Source organism: Scyliorhinus torazame, chromosome 1, assembly GCF_047496885.1.
Source record: "Scyliorhinus torazame isolate Kashiwa2021f chromosome 1, sScyTor2.1, whole genome shotgun sequence".
NCBI classification, from domain to species: Eukaryota; Metazoa; Chordata; class Chondrichthyes; order Carcharhiniformes; family Scyliorhinidae; genus Scyliorhinus; species Scyliorhinus torazame.
In genome coordinates, this window is record NC_092707.1 from 275,396,094 (window position 1) to 275,417,912 (window position 21,819).

Here is a 21,819-nt window from a genome sequence, read left to right on the forward strand (position 1 = left end):
CACTTCCACACTAATTCTCACCCTCTTATTAACAATGTCCTATCCATCAGCAATCTAGTTCAGAATATTTGCCCTCTTCTACCTTTTCTTCGTAGTAAACAAAGATTTTATTTTCAATGTTGGATAAAGGGGGTTTTAAATAAAAAGTGTGACTGCTGAGATACCTTAAATTAAAATCTTTGTAAATCTAAGTTGAGTCATCAGTGGAAGTTGACATGAGCAGTCCAGCAACGTCAACGACTGACTGAGAATAGTTACATGTTGAAAACAACACACATTTCCGAAAGCAACAAATTTCTATACAGTGGAAGTGTGTTTTTAAAACACGCAATAATCTGTTTGGGTAAAATTAATATTGGGAAACATCTCACATCACCAAATGATGTAGCATATTGAGCTCAGCTATATTGTTTTTGGGGTGGAGTTATATTTGCCCTCAAACGAATGGGAAAATATTATCATTTTTATCTCTGTAGATTCTGAAATCCAAAGGTGGGATGAAGGCTGACCACTGCCTCTTTGATCAGCTGTCAGATAATGTGAGTTTCACAGCATTGCATGTAATATTTCATCTTCCTGCAAGAAAGCATTACACCTGGGCCCTCTATAGTTCACTGGAGAAGGAATCAGACAAATATCCTCCCACTATGTGATGATGCAAGTTAGTACTTTAACATGGAGAATTAATACATTAACGCACAGCACAACCATGTCACCCAAGTTCTGAATTTTGCAATCCAACTGTCTGAGAAAATATTATTGCATAAAATAATCTCACAAAAGACACGTAGATGATTTTAGCTCAAACTAATATTTACCTAAAACTTTTTCAGAACACCATTCTAAGCATCATGACAAGCAATGCTAAATATTGCTGTAACACTAGGATGGAAATGATACTTATAGGTCTTGTGTTGCAATGGTATGGAATTTCAGGCCTCCATGAGTTTAATTCTGGTCCTGGATAACATATTGTAAATCAACTACTAAATTTGCGGTTTCTACTGCTACTTGCAATGCATTAAGTTTCACAGAGTAGGAGTCCAATGCTAATCGATCTGGGAAACATTTACTAGGTTTCTTGAGGTACATTTCAAGGCTCCTATTTGCTGTCCTATCACCTAGAACAGTCCAGTTCAGATTCTGTTGTGCTTTGTACAAACCACAAGCGCATCCAGAAAATGCCTCTGACCAGTCAGTGTGCAGAGGAGTATTGGGCAGAACTGACCAACGATGGCCATACTTAGTGTCAACAAAGTTCTCCCCACCATCATGTTCCAGTGAAGAGGCAGTGCTTTCCAGTGAGCGGCAGAAACTGTCAGCAACAATTCTGTGTTCAATTCGAGAGCAGCCCAGGTCTGCTAACTTATCGTCAGTCACACACTGGCTCTGTGAAAAGAGTTTAGCTTAGAAAGTGTTCCACAATATTCTAATAACCACCCTTGTGATTCACAATAGTTGCAAAACTCACCAACATCTTCAAAAATGCAATTTCTTAACTACTGAAAATTGACTTGATTTTGCCATACTCTCATGCATATTACTTGTTCTTGCATACACTTACAACATGTCTGGGACTAAACCATCTACCACAACAGTGCAGAAAGCAAGTCTCTAAATGTTCAGCTTATGAAAATCTAGGTGAAGGTGTTACACTACTTCTGTCATATTGCTTTATACTATGCTTTTCAAAATTTATCATAAAACAAGGCAAAATACAACTCAATCTGTCCCAGTTTTGTCTGAATTAATTATGCAGTAATATTTGTGCGATAAATAGCTCAAATTAATAGAATTTAGCTTCAACCTGTAAATATGGTTTTGAGCAATTCTAGTTCACACTTTTTATGATCTGTAATTGTACAGAGATGGATCGGGTAAAATAATTGTGAGGAAATCTAATGAAAGGGTTCAGATGATGTACAACCCTGGAGGCAAGTTTGAATGATGTGTCGTCTGAATCATCAGATCAAATTATTTTCTTTGTAATTTCTCTCCCTTTGTTATTTTTGAACTGAGTTCATGTCTCTTTTTGTTCTTGTTTTCCTTTATTTTTCCCTTGGTGGTAGGTGTCATGGAACATACGGAAGACCAGACTGCTCCACGCAGTTGATGTACAATGATAGCCACATTAAAGTATTAAAATTGTTAGCCAAGCTATTTTTCCATTACTTAATATATATATTAAATCCACAAACACATGCATACGCACGACTGTTCCCTCATGTAGAGCCCGAGCCAATTTTATATTTTCATATCAAGATCAGAGGGAGTATTAAAATGCTAGGCGAGAGCCTGCAGTGCAGTGGTAACATCCCTACATCTGGGTCAGAAGCTCTGGGATTAAGCCCCATTTCAGGACTTGATAGCCACAGAAGGTATGTTCATGTGGCCAAAGCGATAAAGGGGCTAAAGGGGTCAAAGGGTACGGGGGGAAAACAGGAACAGATTATTAAGTTGCCCAATCAGTCATGATCATTATGAATGGCGGAGCAGGCTCGGAGGGATGAGTGGGCTACTCTTGCTCCTATTTTCTATGTTTCTAAACAGGTTTGATTGCCAGCCTGTAAATCGTTCCAATATCCCTGATGGCTGTCAGTAAGTGAATTTTCTGGTCAGCCTACTGCAGAAAGCAATGGCAAAACACTGCAGTACCTTGCCAAGCATAATGAGGGACCAATCCAATGGAAGTCTATGGTTGCCAACACCCTCTTTGAATAACGTCCCCTGAAGAAGGAGAAGAAAGCTGGGACTATGACAGGAAAGGAAGAAAAAAGTGTGAGGTGGAATGGGGGAGAATAGTTAGTGAGGGGAATGGATGGGAGAGAGAAACATTTGGGATAAAGGAATGAAACAGCATGGAGAGTAGGAGCAAAGAGGAGGAAGCTGCAACTGAGGGAAGGAATGGAATAGAAAAGGTTGGATGGAGGTGATGGATGGAGGCCAGCACGGTAGCACAAGTGGATAGCACTATGGCTTCACAGCGCCAGGGTCCCAGGTTAGATTCCCCGCTGGGTCACTGTCTGTGTGGAGTCTGCACATTCTCCCCGTGTCTGTGTGGGTTTCCTCCGGGTACTCCGGTTTCCTCCCACAGTCCAAAGACGTGCAGGTTCGGTGGATTGGCCATGATAAATTGCCCTTAGTGTCCAAAAGGGTTAGGAGGGGTTATTGGGTTACGGGGATAAGGTGGAAGTGAGGGCTTAAGTGGGTCGGTGCAGACTTGATGGGCCGAATGTCCACCTTCTGCACTGTATGTTCTATGTAAATTTAAAACTGTACTAAACTGATGTGAGAAGGGAAAAGGGAAGTACATGGCAAAAGGTAGAATAGGATTAGAAGGAGCGATGAAGGGATGGTGAAAAGGAATGGAGGAAAGGGACACAGGACGGGTTACTGTTCAATAGGAGTGGCCCGGGTGCCAAATACCACGATCTTGTGAGAGTCATTATTAGGCTATCATGAAATATTAGGTGATGCTTGATTGTCCTGTAATTTTGCGTTTTTGCAGATTTAAGCCAGGGAGGTGGGATGGAAATTTTCGGAAATGGGAGGAGAAGGGGATTAAGACACTAAAAGATTTGTTTCTTAGGGGTCGGTTTGCAGGACTGAAGGAGCTGGAAGCGAAGTATGGGCTGGAGCAGGGGGAAATGTTTAGATACATGCAGGTTCGAGATTTTGCCAGAAAGGAGATATAGAGCTTCCCGGTGGAGCCGGCCTCCACATTGCTGGAGGAGGTGCTGACGACAGGGGGACTGGAGAAGGGGGTAGTGTCAGTGGTTTACGGGACTATTTTGGAAGAGGAGAAGGCACCACTGGAAGGGATCAAAGCAAAGTGGGAGGAAGAGTTGGGAGAGGATATAGAGGAGGGGTTCTGGTGTGAGGTGCTCTGGAGAGTAAATGCCTCCACCTCGTGTGCGAGGTTGGGGTTGATACAGCTGAAGGTGGTATACAGAGCACACCTCACGAGGGCGAGGATGAGCCGATTCTTTGAAGGAGTAGAAGATGTGTGTGAATGTTGCGGGGGGGCCCCTGCCAATCATGTTCATATGTTTTGGTCCTGTCCAAAGCTCGAGGATTAGTGGAAGGAGGTTTTTAGGGTACTTTCTAAAGTGGTGCACTTGAAACTGGACCCAGGCCCCCGGGAGGCCATATTCGGGGTGTCGGACCAGCCAGGGCTGGAAACGGGAGCGGAGGCAGATGTTGTAGCTTTCGCCTCATTGATCACCCGAAGGCGGATCCTGATGGGTTAGAGAGCAACCTCTCCACCCTGTGCCCTGGCGTGGCAGGAGGACCTGTTGGAATTCTTGACTCTTGAGAAGGTTAAGTTTGAACTGAGGGGAAGGATGGAGGGGTTCTACAATTCATGGGCATTATTCATCATGCACGTTCAAGAACTGGATAACGTGGAACATTAGTTGAGGGGGTGGGTGGGAGGGTTGGAGGGAGGGGGGGCGGTGTGTGTTAATGGTGACCATGGGTGATTCCTGATTCCTTTTTGTCATTTGTTTATGTGAACATGCGGGCTAATGTTTGGGGTTTGGTGGGAGGATGGGATCGTTGTTATTGATATGGGGATTGACATATTTGTTACTGATTATTGTTTATTGTTGGTGGGTGTAGATTTGGGAGAAAATGTGAACAAGGAGAATAAAAAAATATTTTAAAACCTCAAAAAAAAAGATTTTGCGTTTTTGGCACTCCCTCGTGCCTTTGGATCTGGAGATCTTTTCTTATTATATTGTCGATAATCTAGTCAATTTCCCATGGTGTTGGCAGATGGGAAGTTAACACCAAATGTAGTTTTCAGGTGAAGCAAAGAGGAATGCAGACAAGCATATTTCAGTTCATATATGAAAGAAATACATGCTGTTCGAACATTTTTTAATTAGACTTTGATTTCATGTTGTTATTTTTAGCTGAACAACAACCAACAACATTTACAATAACTGTGCCACTGAGCACCTTCCAGGTGGGACAGGAATATTTCCACAGGGCTGGTTGGAGAGCTGAGAGCTGGAAAAATCAAGGTGCGACAGTGCCACAACTGATGGGACAGTATAATTACAAATGTATATAAACAGATTCCATTCCAAATGTTGACCCAGGAATTTATGGGCACAGTGAATGGATACAGAATCACTATAGCATAGAAGGAGGCCATTTAGCCCATTGTGTCTGCACCGACCCTCTGAAAGAGCACTCTACCTAGGCTCATGCCCCTACCCTATCACAGTATCCCAATAACCACACCTAATCTTTTAGACACGAAGGAGCAATTTAGCATGGCCAATCCACCTAATCTGCACATCTTTGGACTGTGTGAGGAAGCCACAGCTCCCGAAGGAAATCCACTCAGACATGGGGACAACGTACAAACTCTACACAGATGGTCACCCAAGGCCACAATTGAACCCGGATCCCTGGCACTGTGAGGTAACAGTGCTCTCCACTGTGCCAATGCAATCTTTATCAATGTTTCTTTCCCCAGCCATTAAGTATGTAATTTTGTGTCATGAGAGAGGGGACAAAAACTATTTCTTACAGCATTTAATGCAAATTCTTAAAGTTATAATAAAAAGTCTATGGATCAGCATTAACAGAAAAAGTTATTTTTGAAGGTCTGGCAAACCTATGTTAATTAGTAGAATAGATAAGGATAGGTAATAGTGGATGTGGTGTATTTGGATTTTCAGAAAGTTTTGATAAAGACCTACTTAAGAAGTTAATGTGCAAAATTAAAGCGTATGGGATTGGGGTGATATACTGGTGCCAATACCACAGAGATCAGTGTTTGGGTCCCAGTTACTCACAATATATATATCAACAATTTGGATGAGAGAATCAAATGTGATATTTTGAAGTTTGCAGGCAACACAAAGCAAGGTGGAATTATGAGTGTTAAGGAGAAAGCAAAGAGGCTTAAAGCTGAGTGAGTGGGAAGATGCATGGCAAATGCAGTATAATGTGCATAAGTGTGACATTATCCACTTCGTATGGAAAACGGAATGACAGAGTATTATTTAAATGGTGATATTTTATTTTACTCGTTCATGGGATGTGGGCATCGCAGGCTGTGCCAACATTTATTGCCCATCCCTAATTGCTCTTGAGGGGCCGGCCAGTCCTGTGGGTCTGGAGTCATGTGTAGGCAGATTTCCTTCCCTAAAGGACATTAGTGAACCAGATGTTTTTTACGACAATCGACAATGGTTTCATGGTCATCGGTAGACTTTTAATTCCAGATTTTTATTGAATTCAAATTTCACCATCTGCAGTGGCAGGATTTGAACCTGGGTCCCTGGAGCATTACTCTGGGTCTCTGGCTTACTAGTCCAGACAATATCACTACGCCACCGCCTCCTCGTAGATTGGAAAATGGTGACGTACAAATGGACCTAGATGCCTTTGGACACCATCATAGAATTCCTACAGTGCAGAAGGAGGCCATTCATCGCATCGAGCCTGCACCGTTCCTCCAAAAAAGCACCCCAACCAGGACAACTCCCCCACCCTATCCTCACAACCCCAACTAACCTGCACATCTTTGGACACTAAGGGACAATTTAGCTTGACCAATCCACCTAACCTGCACATCTTTGGACTGTGGGAGGAAACTTGAGAACCTGGAGGGAACCCACACAGATACCTGCGCAGTCACTCATGTTAGATTTGAACCCAGGTACCTGACGCTGTGAGACAGCACTGCTAACCATTGTGTCACCGTGCCGCCATTGAAAGCAAGCATGCAGGTGAAGCAAACAGTTGGAAGGCAAATGGTATGTTAGCCTTCATTGCAAGAGAATTTGAGTACAGGCGCAAGGATGTCTTACTGCAGGTGTATAGAGCCTTGATGAGGCCACACCTGGAGTACTTTGTGCAGTTTTAAGAAAATATCTAAGAAAATGTATCTTGCCATAGAGGGAGTGCAGCAAGGATTTACCAGATGATTCCTGGGATGGCAAGATTGACGTATAAGGAGAAATTAGGTTGAAATCTCTGACAGGGTGGATAGACTGGATGCAGGGACGATGTTTCCTCTGGTTGGGGGGTCTAAAACAAGGGGTTACACACAGTCTCACTATATGGGATAGACCGTTTAAATCTGAGGTAGGAGAAATGTCTTCACTCTGAGGGTGGTGAACCTGTGGAATTCTCTACCAGATAAAGCTGTGGAGACCAAGTCACTGAATATATTTAAGAAATAAATATATTCCTAGACACTAAGGTGTCAAGGGGTATGGGGAGAGCACTGGAGTATGGTGCTGAGATAGAGGATCAGCCACGATCACATTATTTGGCAAAGCAGGTTTGCTGGGCTGAATGGCCTGCTCCTGCTCCTATTTTGTAAGTTTCTATGTAAATAAAGAACAAACCTGATGTCCAACATAAGTAGCGAGATGGGTTTCAGTACAACCTCCTCCTAGTACAGCCAAAGGTTCTTTGATAACAAGTCGCATCACACATTCTGCAGATTGACAGACAAGCTGCAACATACAGGGAGATAAAATTAGCAAAGAATGCAAACATATTTATGTGGAAAATTCTGACATAGCTACCACTGTCATCTCATTCAGATGTGTATGTTTGGAGGAATAGATAATTTAAATTACACGTGTAATTAACAATTCAAACATGATTTGCCATGCAAACTATAAATGCATGAAAAAATAAAGTACCCAGACTTTGAATAGAAATATTTCTGTGGAACAAGAGGACATTTTGAACGGAGTGCTGCAAGCTGCTCCATTTGTCGTTTATTGATGACTTTATAATCCTAAAACCCTCACTCTAACGCCAGTTTAAATCTATACTTGTATTTTAAATAATAATTCTAATTTCAAACGCTTGATTAATTCCTCTTAAACTGTTGTTTTGTTGTAACGTACACTATATTAGTTATGTCACCCCTTTTCAGTTCTATGGAATCCCAATGAATGAAGCTTCCTGATTTTCAAATAGTTAGATGCAGAGAAAACAAAGAGGATCAGAATTTCCTGCCAAATATTCTTAACTTGAGCTGCAGTACTTTTAAAGCGTATTTTATCACCAAAAGGTGGCAACTGGTTTCTTTTTGTGCATTGCATTCTGGGAAATATTGTTGTAATTAGAACATTTTAGATTTGCCACAAAATTTTGGACATAAATGTATTTAGTGTATAAACATAACAGATTAGATATCTTACAAACAAATAATCTTCCCAAAGTTTTACAAGGCAGCTTTGGAGGGCAGTCACAACTGTCTCATCCTTCACGCGTGCATTTCATAAAGGAACAAAAATGCACATTTTCCTTGTAGTGAAGCAAAGCAATTTAATTTTTATGTGTACGACACAGAGAAAATGAACTAGAATACTTCGGAGAGAAATGTGTTAATGAGTGAACTGTTAAAAGAAATTGTAAAAAACAAAGTATTCAAGATTCTGTATATTAAATCCCCCTGAAACTTTCAAGCTACCTTGAGAATGAACTCTCAACCAGTGTTCCCTGAATTAGATGGTAGTTTATTCCACACTTTAACAATGCTACATTGGGCAGCACGGTGGCGCAAGTGGTTAGCAAGGTTGCCTCACGGCGCCGAGGTCCCAGGTTCGATCCCGGCTCTGGGTTGCTGTCCGTGTGGAGTTTGCACATTCTCCTAATGTTTGCGTGGGTTTTGCCCCCAGAGCACAAAAGATGTGCATGGTAGGTGGATTGGCCACGCTAAATTGCCCGTTAATTCGAAAAAATTAATTGGATACTCTAAATTTATTTTTTAAAAACAATGCTACATTGAGGAAAATATTTTCTCAAGTGGGCCTGTGGCGCAATGGATAACACGCCTAACAACGGATCAGAAGATTCCAGGTTTGACTCCTGGCTGGGTCCTGGTAAATTTTTCAGGGGCTGGTTTAGCACAGGGCTAAATCGCTGGCTTTGAAAGCAGACCAAGGCAGGCCAGCAGCATGGTTCAATTCCTGTACCAGCCTTCCCGAACAGGCGCCGGAATGTGGCGACTAGGGGCTTTTCACAGTAATTTCATTTGAAGCCTACTTGTGACAATAAGCGGTTTTCATTTCATTTTTCATTTTTCAAATTCCAGTTTGGAAAAAGCTTCATAATGTGAAAGCCATTCTCTTATCCTACAAACTTGGTTGAATTAAACAAAACTATTAGCCTCACTTCATCTGCTCTCCTTTAAAAACAAGTACCTCCTTCCTTAGTCTGAAAATGAATCATGTTTGTTCTCTTATCTTATCTTTATAGTTCAATCATCCAAAATATCATTGTGTCTTTCTAATGGATCAACGCTTCTTTGGAGATCTGGTGACCGACACTGATCTAAGCATTGTCTTTGTTACTTTCTTGAAATCGTCTGATTTTTGTAATATGGTCTAATGTTCATGTTGCAGATACTTTTTAAATTAACAGTCTGCAAGGAATTTCAACTTCTTTTACTCGTCCAACATCATGAAAGTTATTACCAGCCATTTGTAACAAGAGGTTATTTCTTCTGCCAAAACCCCAGGTCTTTGCGATAATGAATGTTAAACTCCATTTGCTTATTATTAGCCCATGTAATGAGTGCTTCTGGATCCCTTTAAATATCTGACTCTGCTAAGCATTCTGCATTCCACACTTTTCTGTGCCATCAGCAAATTTAGAAATTCTGCTTCTAATCCTCTAATCTAGCTCATTTGTACTCGGTGAAAAGTAGAGATCTAATGACTGGGTCTGTGGCATTGTCCACTAGACATCTCCCAGCTCAAATAATACACGTTTATAATTACCCTGAGTTTCCTGTTGTCGAACTAGTTTTTCATCCACTAATACCACAAATCCTTACATTTGTTAGGACTCTTTATCAAATGGCTTTTGAAAACCAAGAAGCTTAATTTCACAGGATGCCACAGACTCTAAAAGGGGCCAGATAGGTTTGTGTGAGGCTTAACTTAAAGGCAAGGAACTATACCCAAGAGATTATCTCGTTTTCCAGAACCCATATTGCGAATCTTGAAACCCTATTGAGCAATCTCCAATAGAAGAATTAAAAATTCTATTTCTAATTTCCACTCAGAGAAATTTCATACAATCATAACCTTCTAATGTTTGCCAATGTTTCAGATTTTTTTAGAATCACAAGCTAAATGGCTCCTTCTCGAAGGGTCAACATCAGTCCCCTCACATTTACTAAAATATACAGTTTAGAACTCAAAATTCCTCAATATACCAGGAAGATTGTGTTTTATTCATAGTTAACAATCTGCAAATTAAGTCATGAAAGTTATGGTTCTCCAATGGGATTTTTATCATTTTCATTTGTGATTCACCCACGAGGCAAATATCTCCTTCAGTAACAATGCTATCAATTGTAAACTGGTAGGTGCAGAGTAGAAAAGAATAGCAACCCAAGAGAGAGGAAATCTGTCATTAGATAAATTAATTCAGGAAACTTGTTCCTTTAATATAGCTCATGCAATATCTCACTCTTCCATGTGGCAAAGAGTGATCTGCTTTCAAGTGCATACTTTACTCAGTCTGGTTAGCCAAAGGTGTCAAAGTGATAAAGAGAGCTTGAAGCAGGTGGGAATCAATGCGATGATTCTGAGCAACCCCTTCCTTTTGATGTTTGGATGATTTTTAATGGGACAAGTAAGTAAATGACTGGAACAACTGTAGACCTGGCAGTCTTGCTTGAACTCGTTGTTTCAGCAATGCCCTGGAATTCTTCCATTAATGATTTTATGAACCTTGGTGAAATCTTTCCCCGAATCCACATCATTCAAAGTTGTGATTCAGAACAGTACATTTGACATACCAGTCAGGACTTTAAAAAACAGAAGGTATCTATCTTTAAGCATATTACACAAATGTACAATTTAGGATTTGTCATAAAATCATTTTTATATGTAAAAATATTAACCGAAGAACTCAACCATTAAACTTCATTAAACATTGATCCACAAGTTGAAACAGATACATCAACGTGCTGAATTTTCTTTTACTTATTGATGAGGGCAGCATAGAAACATAGAAAATAGGAGGAGTAGGCCATTCAGCCTGTCAAACCTGCGTTACAATAATGGCTGATCATCCAACTCAGAAACCTGTTCCCACCTTCACCCATGGAACTAAATGAGGTGATAGTGATTGAACAATAACCCAGGGGATCATACAGCAGTGCTACATAAATCGAACATTGTAAGTGTCTATATTGCTTAAAATAATTAATATCACAAGAGTGTAACCTTTTGGCCTATATGCCCTATCAGGAAGTAATAAAAGGGCTTGCATTGATAGATCACCTTTCATGACCACGGAACATCCCAAAGGGCTTTACAGCAATACAATACAATAAAGATTTTCTACTGGCAGTGTTTTAATGCTGATGATTCCAAGTTCCCTACTCTTGTCTATTTTTGTGTGGGCCATGAAGAATCCAGCACAGGTTGGTAGGGTCAAAAGAAAGTAACATTAGTTACAATTTTATATATACAGCAGCAGTAGTACTTGGTGGCATAGCCTCAAAATAAGGGGAAGTAGATTTAGGACTGAGCTTAGGAGGACCTTCTTCACCCAAAGGGTTGCGAATCTATGGAATTCTCTACCCAATGAAGCAGTTGAGGCTCCTTCATTAAATGTTTTCAAGATAAAGATAGATAGTTTTTTGAAGAATAAAGTAATAAAAGGTTATGGTGTTCGGGCGAGTAAGTGGAGTTGAGTCCACAAAAGATCAGCCAAGATCTCATTGAATGGCGGAGCAGGCTCGAAGGGCCAGATGGCCTACTCCTGCTCCTAGTTCTTATGTTCACCACTGCTTTACTCCTCTAGCTGGTACCACACTGGCCAGCTCTATTTATGCAGGTGAAACTGCTGATAATTTCCTCGCCCCCCCTCATTGGGAGAGCTCATACACCCTATGGGATACCCACAACCCCAGTTTTCACATTTTAATTTAATGTTTTTAAGTTTCCGTTCTTCTTTGTTCTTTTTGGGCTGTGCTCCTTTTGTTCTTTGTAGGAGCGGCCCCCTTTATTTTATCCCTTAATTAGTTTCAGTTCTTCTAATTAGTTGATTGGCCCTATAATACATTATAGGATACCCATGACCCCAGTTTTCACATTTTGCTTCAATGTTTTTAAGTTTCTATTCCTCTTTGTTCTTTTTGGGCTGTGCTCCTTTTAGGAGCGGCCCAGTTAATTTCTGTTCATCTACTTAGTTGATTGGCCCAAAAACACATTATGGGATGCCAATAGTCCCCAGCCAATAGTATTCAGGCAGGTTATAACATCTATAATCCTACTTCATCTATTGCTACCACTTCGGTCCAACTTTTGGACACAGCCTCAACAGTTTGTTTCTTTACGTAATTAAGAAAATAGAAAATCAACAAAGCTGGATTTTTTTTCAGCTTCAAATAATTTTTGATTCCGATCCACTTGCCATTTACAAATTGTACAATTGACTGGTAGGTAATGAAAAATCACTGCATTAGACCAAGAGGATGAAGCACCAACCAGGAAAACAATACAGATAAAAGTAAATTACTACGGATGCTGGAATCTGAAACAAAAACAGAAAATACTGGACAATCTCAGAAGGTCTGACAGCATCTGTGGAGTGAAAAGTGAGCTTAGGTTTCGAGTCTGGATAACTCTTTGGAAAACAATATAATTCTGGCATGGGGACCATTTAGCTTACCTTCAACTCATTCACTCCAGCTTCAGTTCGATTGCATAGGACCAAACTACACACAGGCTTGCTCTCATTTGGGATCAGATGCAGGAATCGCTTAGAACCAAACTTCACAACACACAGGTTCTTAACATTGCCATAGCAGTCAGGGGGAATGGGATGATAATATGAACTAATGGACTGTGCACCTAGTAAATTCAAAATGGCCAAAGGTTACAAAATTGTTGACATTTTAAAGTAGAAAAATCCACAAACTGAACAATATGTAAAATATGGAGAAATTTAACAATAATCTGTTACAAACTAACATTTCAGATTATGCAGTACATCAATAAAACACAAAGCAAACCATGAACTAATGGAACATGTTCAGCTATTACACATGTTCAATGATAAACTTTGATAGTCAAACAACTGGAGAATAAGTGAGCAATTTGTCAGAGCAAGTGTGTCATTAAACTAAACCTTCATTAAAAAGATCAATCTAATTCTTATTGATAATGTTACCATGCATCCAAACGTAGAATTCGACAGCACAGATTGAGGCCATTCAGCCGGCCATGCCTGTGCCAACTTCCTTTCTTTACACTATTAGATTAAGTCGTTATTCAGTGGATAGTGATGGAAGATAAAAATAATTAGAATATTGGAGGAAAAACCTTTTGAAGTTTTGAAATTTGATCTATGCTATTTCATATCCACCCTGAACCAAAATAGGCAAAATTAAGTGTGTCAAAATAATTGGACATAATTTCTGCAATATTTCTCTCAATTGTCATAATTTTGGTGAGGGGGGAAATCCCAGAGAAACAACCGTGGAAGATCAGGGATCACAGAAATTCCAGGCAAAAGTGTTCTAATGTTTTATTCCACTGCATAAAAATTGTAGAACTTCACAACGGATGTGAGAAGGTGAGAAAGATGAAATAAGATATTGGGTGGAGTTTTACGACCATAAAATGTGGTGAGTTGTACAAAGCCCAATGACTTAAATGGGTCTGGAAAATCCCATAAAATACCGCCCATAGGGTAGCACTGTTGCTTCACAGCTCCAGGGTCCCAGGTTCGATTCTTGGCTTGGGTCACTGTCTGTGTGGAGTCTGCACGTTCTCCCTGTGTCTGCATGGGTTTCTCTGGTTTCCTCCCACAAGTCCCGAAAGACACGCTGTTAGGTAATTTGGACATTCTGAATTCTCCCTCAGTGTACCCGAACAGGCGCCGGAATGTGGCGACTCAGGGATTTTCACAGTAACTTCATTGCAGTGTTAATGTAAGCCTACTTGTGACAATAAAAATGATTATTATTAATAATTGTACCATTATATGATATGGTCTGCTCCATTTGTACCTCACTGCTCATGCATGTGGCAGCTCATTTTCCCTCAACGTCAGCTTTCACATATATGTTACTTGTTATTGTTGGGGGCCGGTTTAGCTCAGTTGACCAGACAGCTGGTTTGTGATGCAGAGTGAGGCCAACAGCGCGGGTTCAAATACCGTACCGGCTGAGCCACCTTCTCAACTTTACCCCTCGCCTGAGGGGTGGTGACTCTCAGGTTAAAACACCACCAGTAAGCTCCCCCTCTCAAAGGGGAAAGTAGCCTATGTCATCTGGGACTATGGCGACTTTATATTTACTTGTTATTAACACATGTAGACGGCAGATAATTCCAGTCATCTCAGACAAGCACCATTATGAGGATGTAACATGTGTAGGCCACTGGATCGTTTAGCATGGTTCAGTGATGTGGGACATGATTTCTATTTCTCTGCAAGGCTATTTGGTGTTGTCATGACGGCCTCAAAGGTGAAGATCTGAGGCAATTTTGGTTTGCATTGCTAAATCTCCTTCATCTGCTCAATGGCCATTTTTGATCATACGTCTGTGAAAGTTTGGTACATTTTACAGCTTTGGAGCACCTCTGTAAATGCAACAGGTTATTATTGTTGCCTTGATCTCACACTCCATTTGTTTATTTTTGCTACACTCTGATTTAAGAATATGTTAATTATCCAATTGTTCAAAATGCTACATCAAAACTGAAGCCAGTGACTGTTTTTGCAACATATTTTAATTTTTTTTAATGGAAGAAAGTTATTTTCAAATTTGATCTCTATTAGATCCACTTTAGTTGTGTAACGGAATCTATTAAAAAAACCGTGTCACGTGAATGCATATATGGTTAACATATTGCAGAAGGCAATATCTTTGTGCTTATGTGGACAATTGATGCACTGTGGTATTTAGTGTTTCTTTAATTCGGGTCACAGAATGCTTGCATACATATGCCAGCTCCATGTAATTTTTGCTACATTCCTTTTCCCGATGGCAAAATTGTGGATGTATATGTTTGCCTCCCCTTGCTGTCCATGCTGCTATGTTGGACAGGAGAGTTGAAATTCTCGGCTTTGAACCAGCTACCGAGTTGTGTAAGGGCAGTGTTGTTTAACTCAACTGCTCATTTCCTCTCCCTGTAATGGAACCGCTTCAAATGCACTGCTTTGGCTAGGTAACCTGGCAAAGAATGAAAAACTGGAATTACTGATGCGATTTTGTGTTCTTCTACTTCCACAACACATCAAGGTCGGGTATTGAAGCGCTGTTGACTGATTTCAGACACTATCAATATCTTATTAATTTTAGCTGAACTGAACAGTCCATCTACCTTTTTTGAGATCAGTAAAACCAGTGTTATTACAAACCAGTTGTTGCTATAATAATCGTGAAACTATGGGAATGACAGGCTAAACATGGTGTTTCTCTCTGGAAGTATTATCAGTGTGTGAAAGTGTCAAATATTCCCAGCCAAAATGTTTTTTCATTGACAATATACAGTATCTGCAAAAAACAGACTAATGAAGTTGAAAAGAATTGATCGTAAAGGTTGTAGAAGTATAGCGATGGCAGGGATCTACACTTGGTGTCACACTAAAAACAGCAAATTTTATCACCGATAGATGTTTAGAACAGTTTAAAAAATATAATTTTGTTGGCTTTTTGGTGCAATTAACCTTTGTCGACCATATTATTGAAGTGGAAAAGCAATGTAACCAAGTTGATTGAGTTCTGAATTGCGGAAATATTAAGTTTTGTTATTAAAACCTCTACACCAATAATAATTTCCTATGTCAATTACAAAACCACAAAAATTCAATTTGCAAAAATGATGCAAAAATAATGAGCAGTACACAGACCACATAATTTGCATACGCTCGTGAGAAAGATCTGAAGAACTCATTCACACATGCAAAATCTGTAAATTACAGTGCGCAGACTTTCACAGGCTCTAAATAAAAAGGTACAGTAAACTGCCAACCCTCTATTAGCCTGCAAATAATTATTCAGTAACAGAAGCTTGTTTCATGGTCTACCCCAGTAAAATTTTATGGTGCTACTATGGCATGAATAACTTAAAAATACAACTTTCAAACATTTCCCCCACTTGCCACGAAATACTGTGGTTTCAATAATTTTAGTCAGCGGTTTCTAAAGTAGTCAGGTAGCAAAGCCTTGAATGTTGAATAAAAACACTCCATTTGAAATTTAAGTCATACAAGTATATTAGTACAAAATATTAATAACAAGATGCTTTACACAGAAAGGAGTTTAATGTTGCAATAGAATCTTAGAATTTTTATAAACTTTAAGTGCAACTCCAGACTCTGAATTCTCAGAATAAGTGGACTGAATTATTTACATCTGCTGATTTTTATGAGGTAATGCGTTAGCACATTGTTATTTCATATTTAGGGCATTGGTCTGAATCCAGTCGATACTGATTAAAACTTTTAGGGTTCTCTATGGGAATAGATTTCAACTCAGTCTTTAATGGATGGGAATGCACAGTATAAAGCACTCTCTGGCAAGGTGTCAACAAGAGTCTGTGTCGGGCCTTTATACATACCAATAAAAAGAACCTAGGAATTGGGGAAATATCAAAACTTGATCAATGCAAATTGGGAAAGACTTCAGAGATTACTGAATTAACTACCGATGGGCAGATAGGTGGCAGATGAACTGCACAAAAACGTGAAGAAATTTGTTTTGAAAGCAAGGGGAAAAAGATTACACAGGACCTGTGCCCCCCCCCTCCCCCCTCCCCCCCCCCCCCCCCCCCCAGGGAAACCGCCACAGGGGTCACCCTCGGTGAGACTGGAAGATGCTGCCAGCGGGAAGTGCTGGAAAATCACACCCTACATCCTAAATGACAAGCATTTAAATTGAGCAAAGGGGCAGAATGACATTGGTTAATCAGGATGGCAATGAAAGTAAAAAGGCCCATCAAATGGAAAATAGAACCCTAGGTTTTATAGAGATATAAAATAAAATTGCAAGATGAAAATGTTGTCAAAGAACTTTGTTGAGTTGAGTTGGAGTGTGCTGCACAGTTCTGGTCAGCCCATTAAGAATACTCAGCAATGCAAACAGTGCACGAGAAATTTAAGGGATGACCTAATAAAGGTCTTCAAAATTAGTGGGGTTGTAAATTAAACAGTGATGAGCTGTTTCTGCAGATTATTGAAAGCCAAATTTAAGTGCAGCACTATAATCTTTCAGCTGAGACATTAAATGGAAGTAAAAATGCTCAACGCAAGCGTGAGCAACAGCACCTCATCTTACAATTAGGGACTTTACTGCCTTACGGACTCAACATTGAGTTCAACAACTTCATACCATGAACTCTGTCCGCCATTTTGACTAATCCCCCCCCCCCCCAAAGTGCCAGTCTGCATCTTGTTTTTATCTTTTTGCTTTCAGAGACAGCTATTCATTATTTTGCCATTAACACCTACTCTAGACCAATGCTTTGCATCTTTACTACAATTATCACTCCCTTTGCCTTTTGTTCCACGGCATCTTTGCTATTAATCTCTTCTACCTCCCCCTCACCCCTTTGAATTATACAAAATCCATCACATTTCTACCTCTCTTCGGATCCAAAGTCATGTTCGACTCTAAACATTAACCCTGTTTCTCTACAGAGACTGCTAGACCAGTTGTGTTTATCCAACACTTTATTTTTATTTCAAATTTCCAGCATCCACAATATTTTGCAAATGCATTAAAGTCCCAGTTACCCGTTCAGGTGAAACTAAAGTATCCTGCAACACCAAGCCAAAGGGTATCTACAGCCAAACCAGCAAAATCAGATTAACTAGTTGTATATCTGTACTTGTTAGAATTTAGAAGGATGCGGGGGTGATCTTATAGAAACATATAAAATTATGAAGGGAATAGATAGGATCGATGCAGGCAGGTTGTTTCCACTGGCGGGTGAAAGCAGAACTAGGGGGCATAGCCTCAAAATAAGGGGAAGTAGATTTAGAACTGAGTTTAGGAGGAACTTCTTCACCCAAAGGGTTGTGAATCTATGGAATTCCTTGCCCAGTGAAGCGGTTGAGGCTCCTTCATTAAATGTTTTTAAGATATAGATAGTTTTTTGAAGAATAAAGGGATTAAGGGTGATGGTGTTCGGGCCGTAAAGTGGAGCTGAGTCCACAAAAGATCAGCCATGATCTCACTGAATGGCGGAGCAGGCTCGAGGGGCCAGGTGGCCTACTCCTGCTCCTAGATCTTATATCTCACTGCTGTTTAATTGCAAAATGGCAGCTGGATTTGCCTGGCAGCAGTAGCTGACTTTAATTCTAATTCATTGGTTGTTAAGGTGCTTTGGCATGGCCAAAGGATGTTAAAGGTTCTATATAAAGGTTACTTCATAAACATAAAATAATTAAAGTGGAGATTAGAAAAATATCTTTTATCCACAGGATTGAACAAGAGACTTTACTGGGCTTTCCAGCTGAGCCATCAGGAGAATAAATTTGCTCAACCATTCGAATGTGAGAGTATAATTTTCAGAATTATGTTTTATTTTTATTATACGGAATTGAAAACCTCACTTTCTGTATTCACTGTCATTTCCTGATGGAACGTAGGAATTTCTAGACTGTGTCAGTAATGTACTTTAAGTCCAAACATATTTTCAATTTCATGTTCCAGTTCCACAATTATTTCATATTTTATTGGAGGAACACATTCCTCCCCCGCAATATACCATTAATGCATTCTTAACAACGTTTAAGAACATTCCATCTTTATTATTAGGGATTCAATTAGAAATGGATTCTTCCACTAAATGAGTTTGTTGCATTCTGACGTCAACACTCAGAATAGTTTTTCCATTTGTTTAGCTTGTGCAAACAGATTTTGTTTCGTTAGGTTTCTGGAACACAATATTTCTCCATGTGATATTTATGACCATCGACATACATTTGAAGTCAGCTGCTGCTGTTTTGTTGAACCTGACCTTACCTTCAGATAAAGGAGAGCATGTAGACGAGATAGGGACCAAGAATGTATTTTTTTAAGATCTTCAGCTTCAGGTCAATGTTGAGCCCTATTTTATTTCCAACTGTTATCTTGATCATACTAATATTAATTTTTTTAATACTCTTTATTGTCACAAGTAGGCTTACATTAACACTGCAATGCACATTGCTGCCTCACGGCGCCAAGGTCCCAGGTTCGATCCCGGCTCTGGGTCACTGTCCATGTGGAGTTTGCACATTTTCCCTGTGTTTGCGTGGGTTTCACCCCCACAAACCAAAGATGTGCAGGGTAGGTGGATTGGCTACGCTAAATTGCCCCTTAATTGGAAAAATGAATTGGGGACTCTAAATTTATTTTAAAAAACACTGCAATGAAATTACTGTGAAAATCCCCGAGCCTCCACATTTCGGCACCTGTTCGGGTACACTGAGGGAGAATTCAGAATATCGAATTCACCTAACCACACGTCCTTTGGGACATAGAACATAGAAAATACAGCACAGAACAGGCCCTTCGGCCCACGATGTTGTGCTGAACCTTTGTCCTAGATTAATCATAGATTATCATTGAATTTACAGTGCAGAAGGAGGCCATACGGCCCTTTGAGTCTGCACCGGCTCTTGGAAAGAGCACCATACCCAAACTCAACACCTCCACCCAACACCAAGGGCAATTTGGACATTAAGGGCAATTTATCATTGGCCAATTCACCTAACCCGCACATCTTTGGACTGTGGGAGGAAACCGGAGCACCCGGAGTAAACCCACGCAGACACGGGGAGAACGTGCAGACTCCACAGTGACCCAAGCCAGAAATCGAACCTGGGACCCTGGAGCGGTGAAGTAACGGTGCTACCACTGTGCTACTTAGTCATTGCATAAAAGTTCTCTAAATGACTCATTTGAAGATATTTTAGCTATTTATAAATGGAAATCCGTTCAAGTTAAAGTATCATCCTCTTAATTATTCCATATTTATCCAACTCAGCAATCTCCACTGAAAGCAGCAACACTCGCTCCAATAAAACATTAGCATTTTTTGGATTGGGAGCTGCTATTTCTTTTCAGATATTTTGACTACCATTTATAGTTCATTTTTCTTTCTTTTCATATTGAGAGCTTCGATTCTGCAGTTTCCCAAAAAGAGTTGCAGGTGGATGACTTGCTCCAAAGTCTATCAGCTCGTCATTGGGTGCTAGGGGTTGTGTGGGAGGGGGGTGGGGGCATTGTGATTAGCTTTCAATTTGTTTATATCAACTTGGCACCTTCTGCAGGTGGCATTGTGGCACAGTGGTTGAAGCACGAGATTTTTTTTTATAGAATAGATGCTGAAAGAAACAAAAAGTTGCCAGTGTACTCTTTTATCTTATAAAATAGTGCCTTTTGATTTCTTATGAGCCAGCTAGGTGCAGATATTGATTGTTGCAAGGTAGAATGGGAAACTAACCTGCAGGCAATTAATCTGATGGCCAAAAGAACATTCAGTCACATTCACAAATGAAATTGGTTTTGGATGACATACTGTAATTAAATAAGTTGCACATTTCGGTTAATGACACTATACTCATGATTCTAAGACATTTTTACTATGAATAACTGATGCAAAGCATAGGTCATTATTTTGGAGATATAGATCACTCCCCCCAGCAATCATATCTTAGGGAGTTAAAAAGTGCAAACAATGGACCTATACATGAAGAAAATTTTGCACTTTTACCCACAAATAATAAACCTATAGACAAACGTCACATTGTACATTAGTATCAGAGGCACTAGTAGAAGTGTACATTGTTAGTGGTTAAATTACTAACCTGTCAACTGGATCAAAGGCTTCATGAGGGCAACTCCAAGCCTATCTTCCACTATCACTTGTTGTTCTCGGAGATATTGTTTTAGAATTGGATGGACCACTTTCTGACACACCACAAGGTGAACGTGGTCACAAACTAGCTGTCTTCCCACTTTCAGCAGTTGTGCAAGCGATTCATCTTCTGGGCAAAAACCTGATGCCACCTCCCAGGTACCATTCCCACTGTCAACAACATCTCCAGACATGGAGACACTGAAAACAGCAATCTTAATGCAACCAAATGTCAACTTTTTGATATCAATTGTTGTTGAATAAGACGCAAATATTTCTATAAGAATCCCAGAAAGCACACAGGAGTCTGTAGCACCTTGTCCCTCAATGGGAACAATCAGCATCTTTCCCAAGGAAATGTTATTTCCAATCACAGATGGAATTGTATAAAAGAATGCCTTTAACACTAAGGAACTGATGCAGTCAGCTTCTTTTGTAGTCAACATACAAGTAGGCTTATTTATCACTGTACGAACAAGTGAAAGTAAAGTCTTGCTGTTACTAAAATCTATTTGTATTCTGCAGGCACATTCCTCGGAAGTTAGGTAGTCAATGCAAATATTCAGAAGGTGTTTATGGATTTTGACAATGTGACTGCATGGAATATTAAGTCGTTTTGCATTTTCAGCCAAGTTACAGCAGAGGATTGCTGTAAACAGTCCAGAATCACTAAATCGAGATACATGGTTCAACACGGAAGCTATTATTAGCTTTATCACAGGGTGGGATACAGAAAGATTACCCAAAAGCGCAGAAGACTGTGATGTGGTAACAATGTAGCCTCCCACAGAATTATGAATTAGTTTTAGTCGACCAAATGGACCATAACAGGACTCCACAATTCCTCGGAGAGTGGAAAGAACCTGACAAAGAACATCACTATTTAAGTGTCCAGAGCTGCATAAAGATGCCATTTTAGGTATAATGTAGGACATCATTCAGGTAGAGTGGAAGA

General features: G+C 40.0%; 1 protein-coding gene across 1 annotated transcript; it reads right to left on the reverse strand.

The window, feature by feature from the left end:
- Positions 1-792: 792 nt before the first annotated feature.
- mkks (MKKS centrosomal shuttling protein) lies at positions 793-21,810 on the reverse strand. Its single transcript, XM_072506397.1, has 4 exons — positions 20,815-21,810; positions 12,679-12,860; positions 7,374-7,484; positions 793-1,389 (listed from the first exon to the last, which is right to left on the reverse strand). Exons 1-4 carry the CDS (start codon positions 21,800-21,802, stop codon positions 949-951), a joined length of 1,722 nt encoding a protein of 573 aa, XP_072362498.1. The 5' UTR covers positions 21,803-21,810; the 3' UTR covers positions 793-948.
- Between the last annotated feature and the right edge of the window lie 9 nt (positions 21,811-21,819).

Bases quoted from the DNA above. Each gene is read 5' to 3' on its own strand.
- mkks (XM_072506397.1), bottom strand. From the start codon at position 21,802: ATGATGTCCTACATTATACCTAAAATGGCATCTTTATGCAGCTCTGGA. The intron at 12,861-20,814 runs GTTAGTAATTTA...TGAATTTACTAG, and splicing joins GCCTTTGATCCAGTTGACAG to GTGCACAGTCCATTAGTTCA. The intron at 1,390-7,373 runs GTTTGTTCTTTA...CTCTTTTCACAG, and splicing joins CTACTTATGTTGGACATCAG to AGCCAGTGTGTGACTGACGA.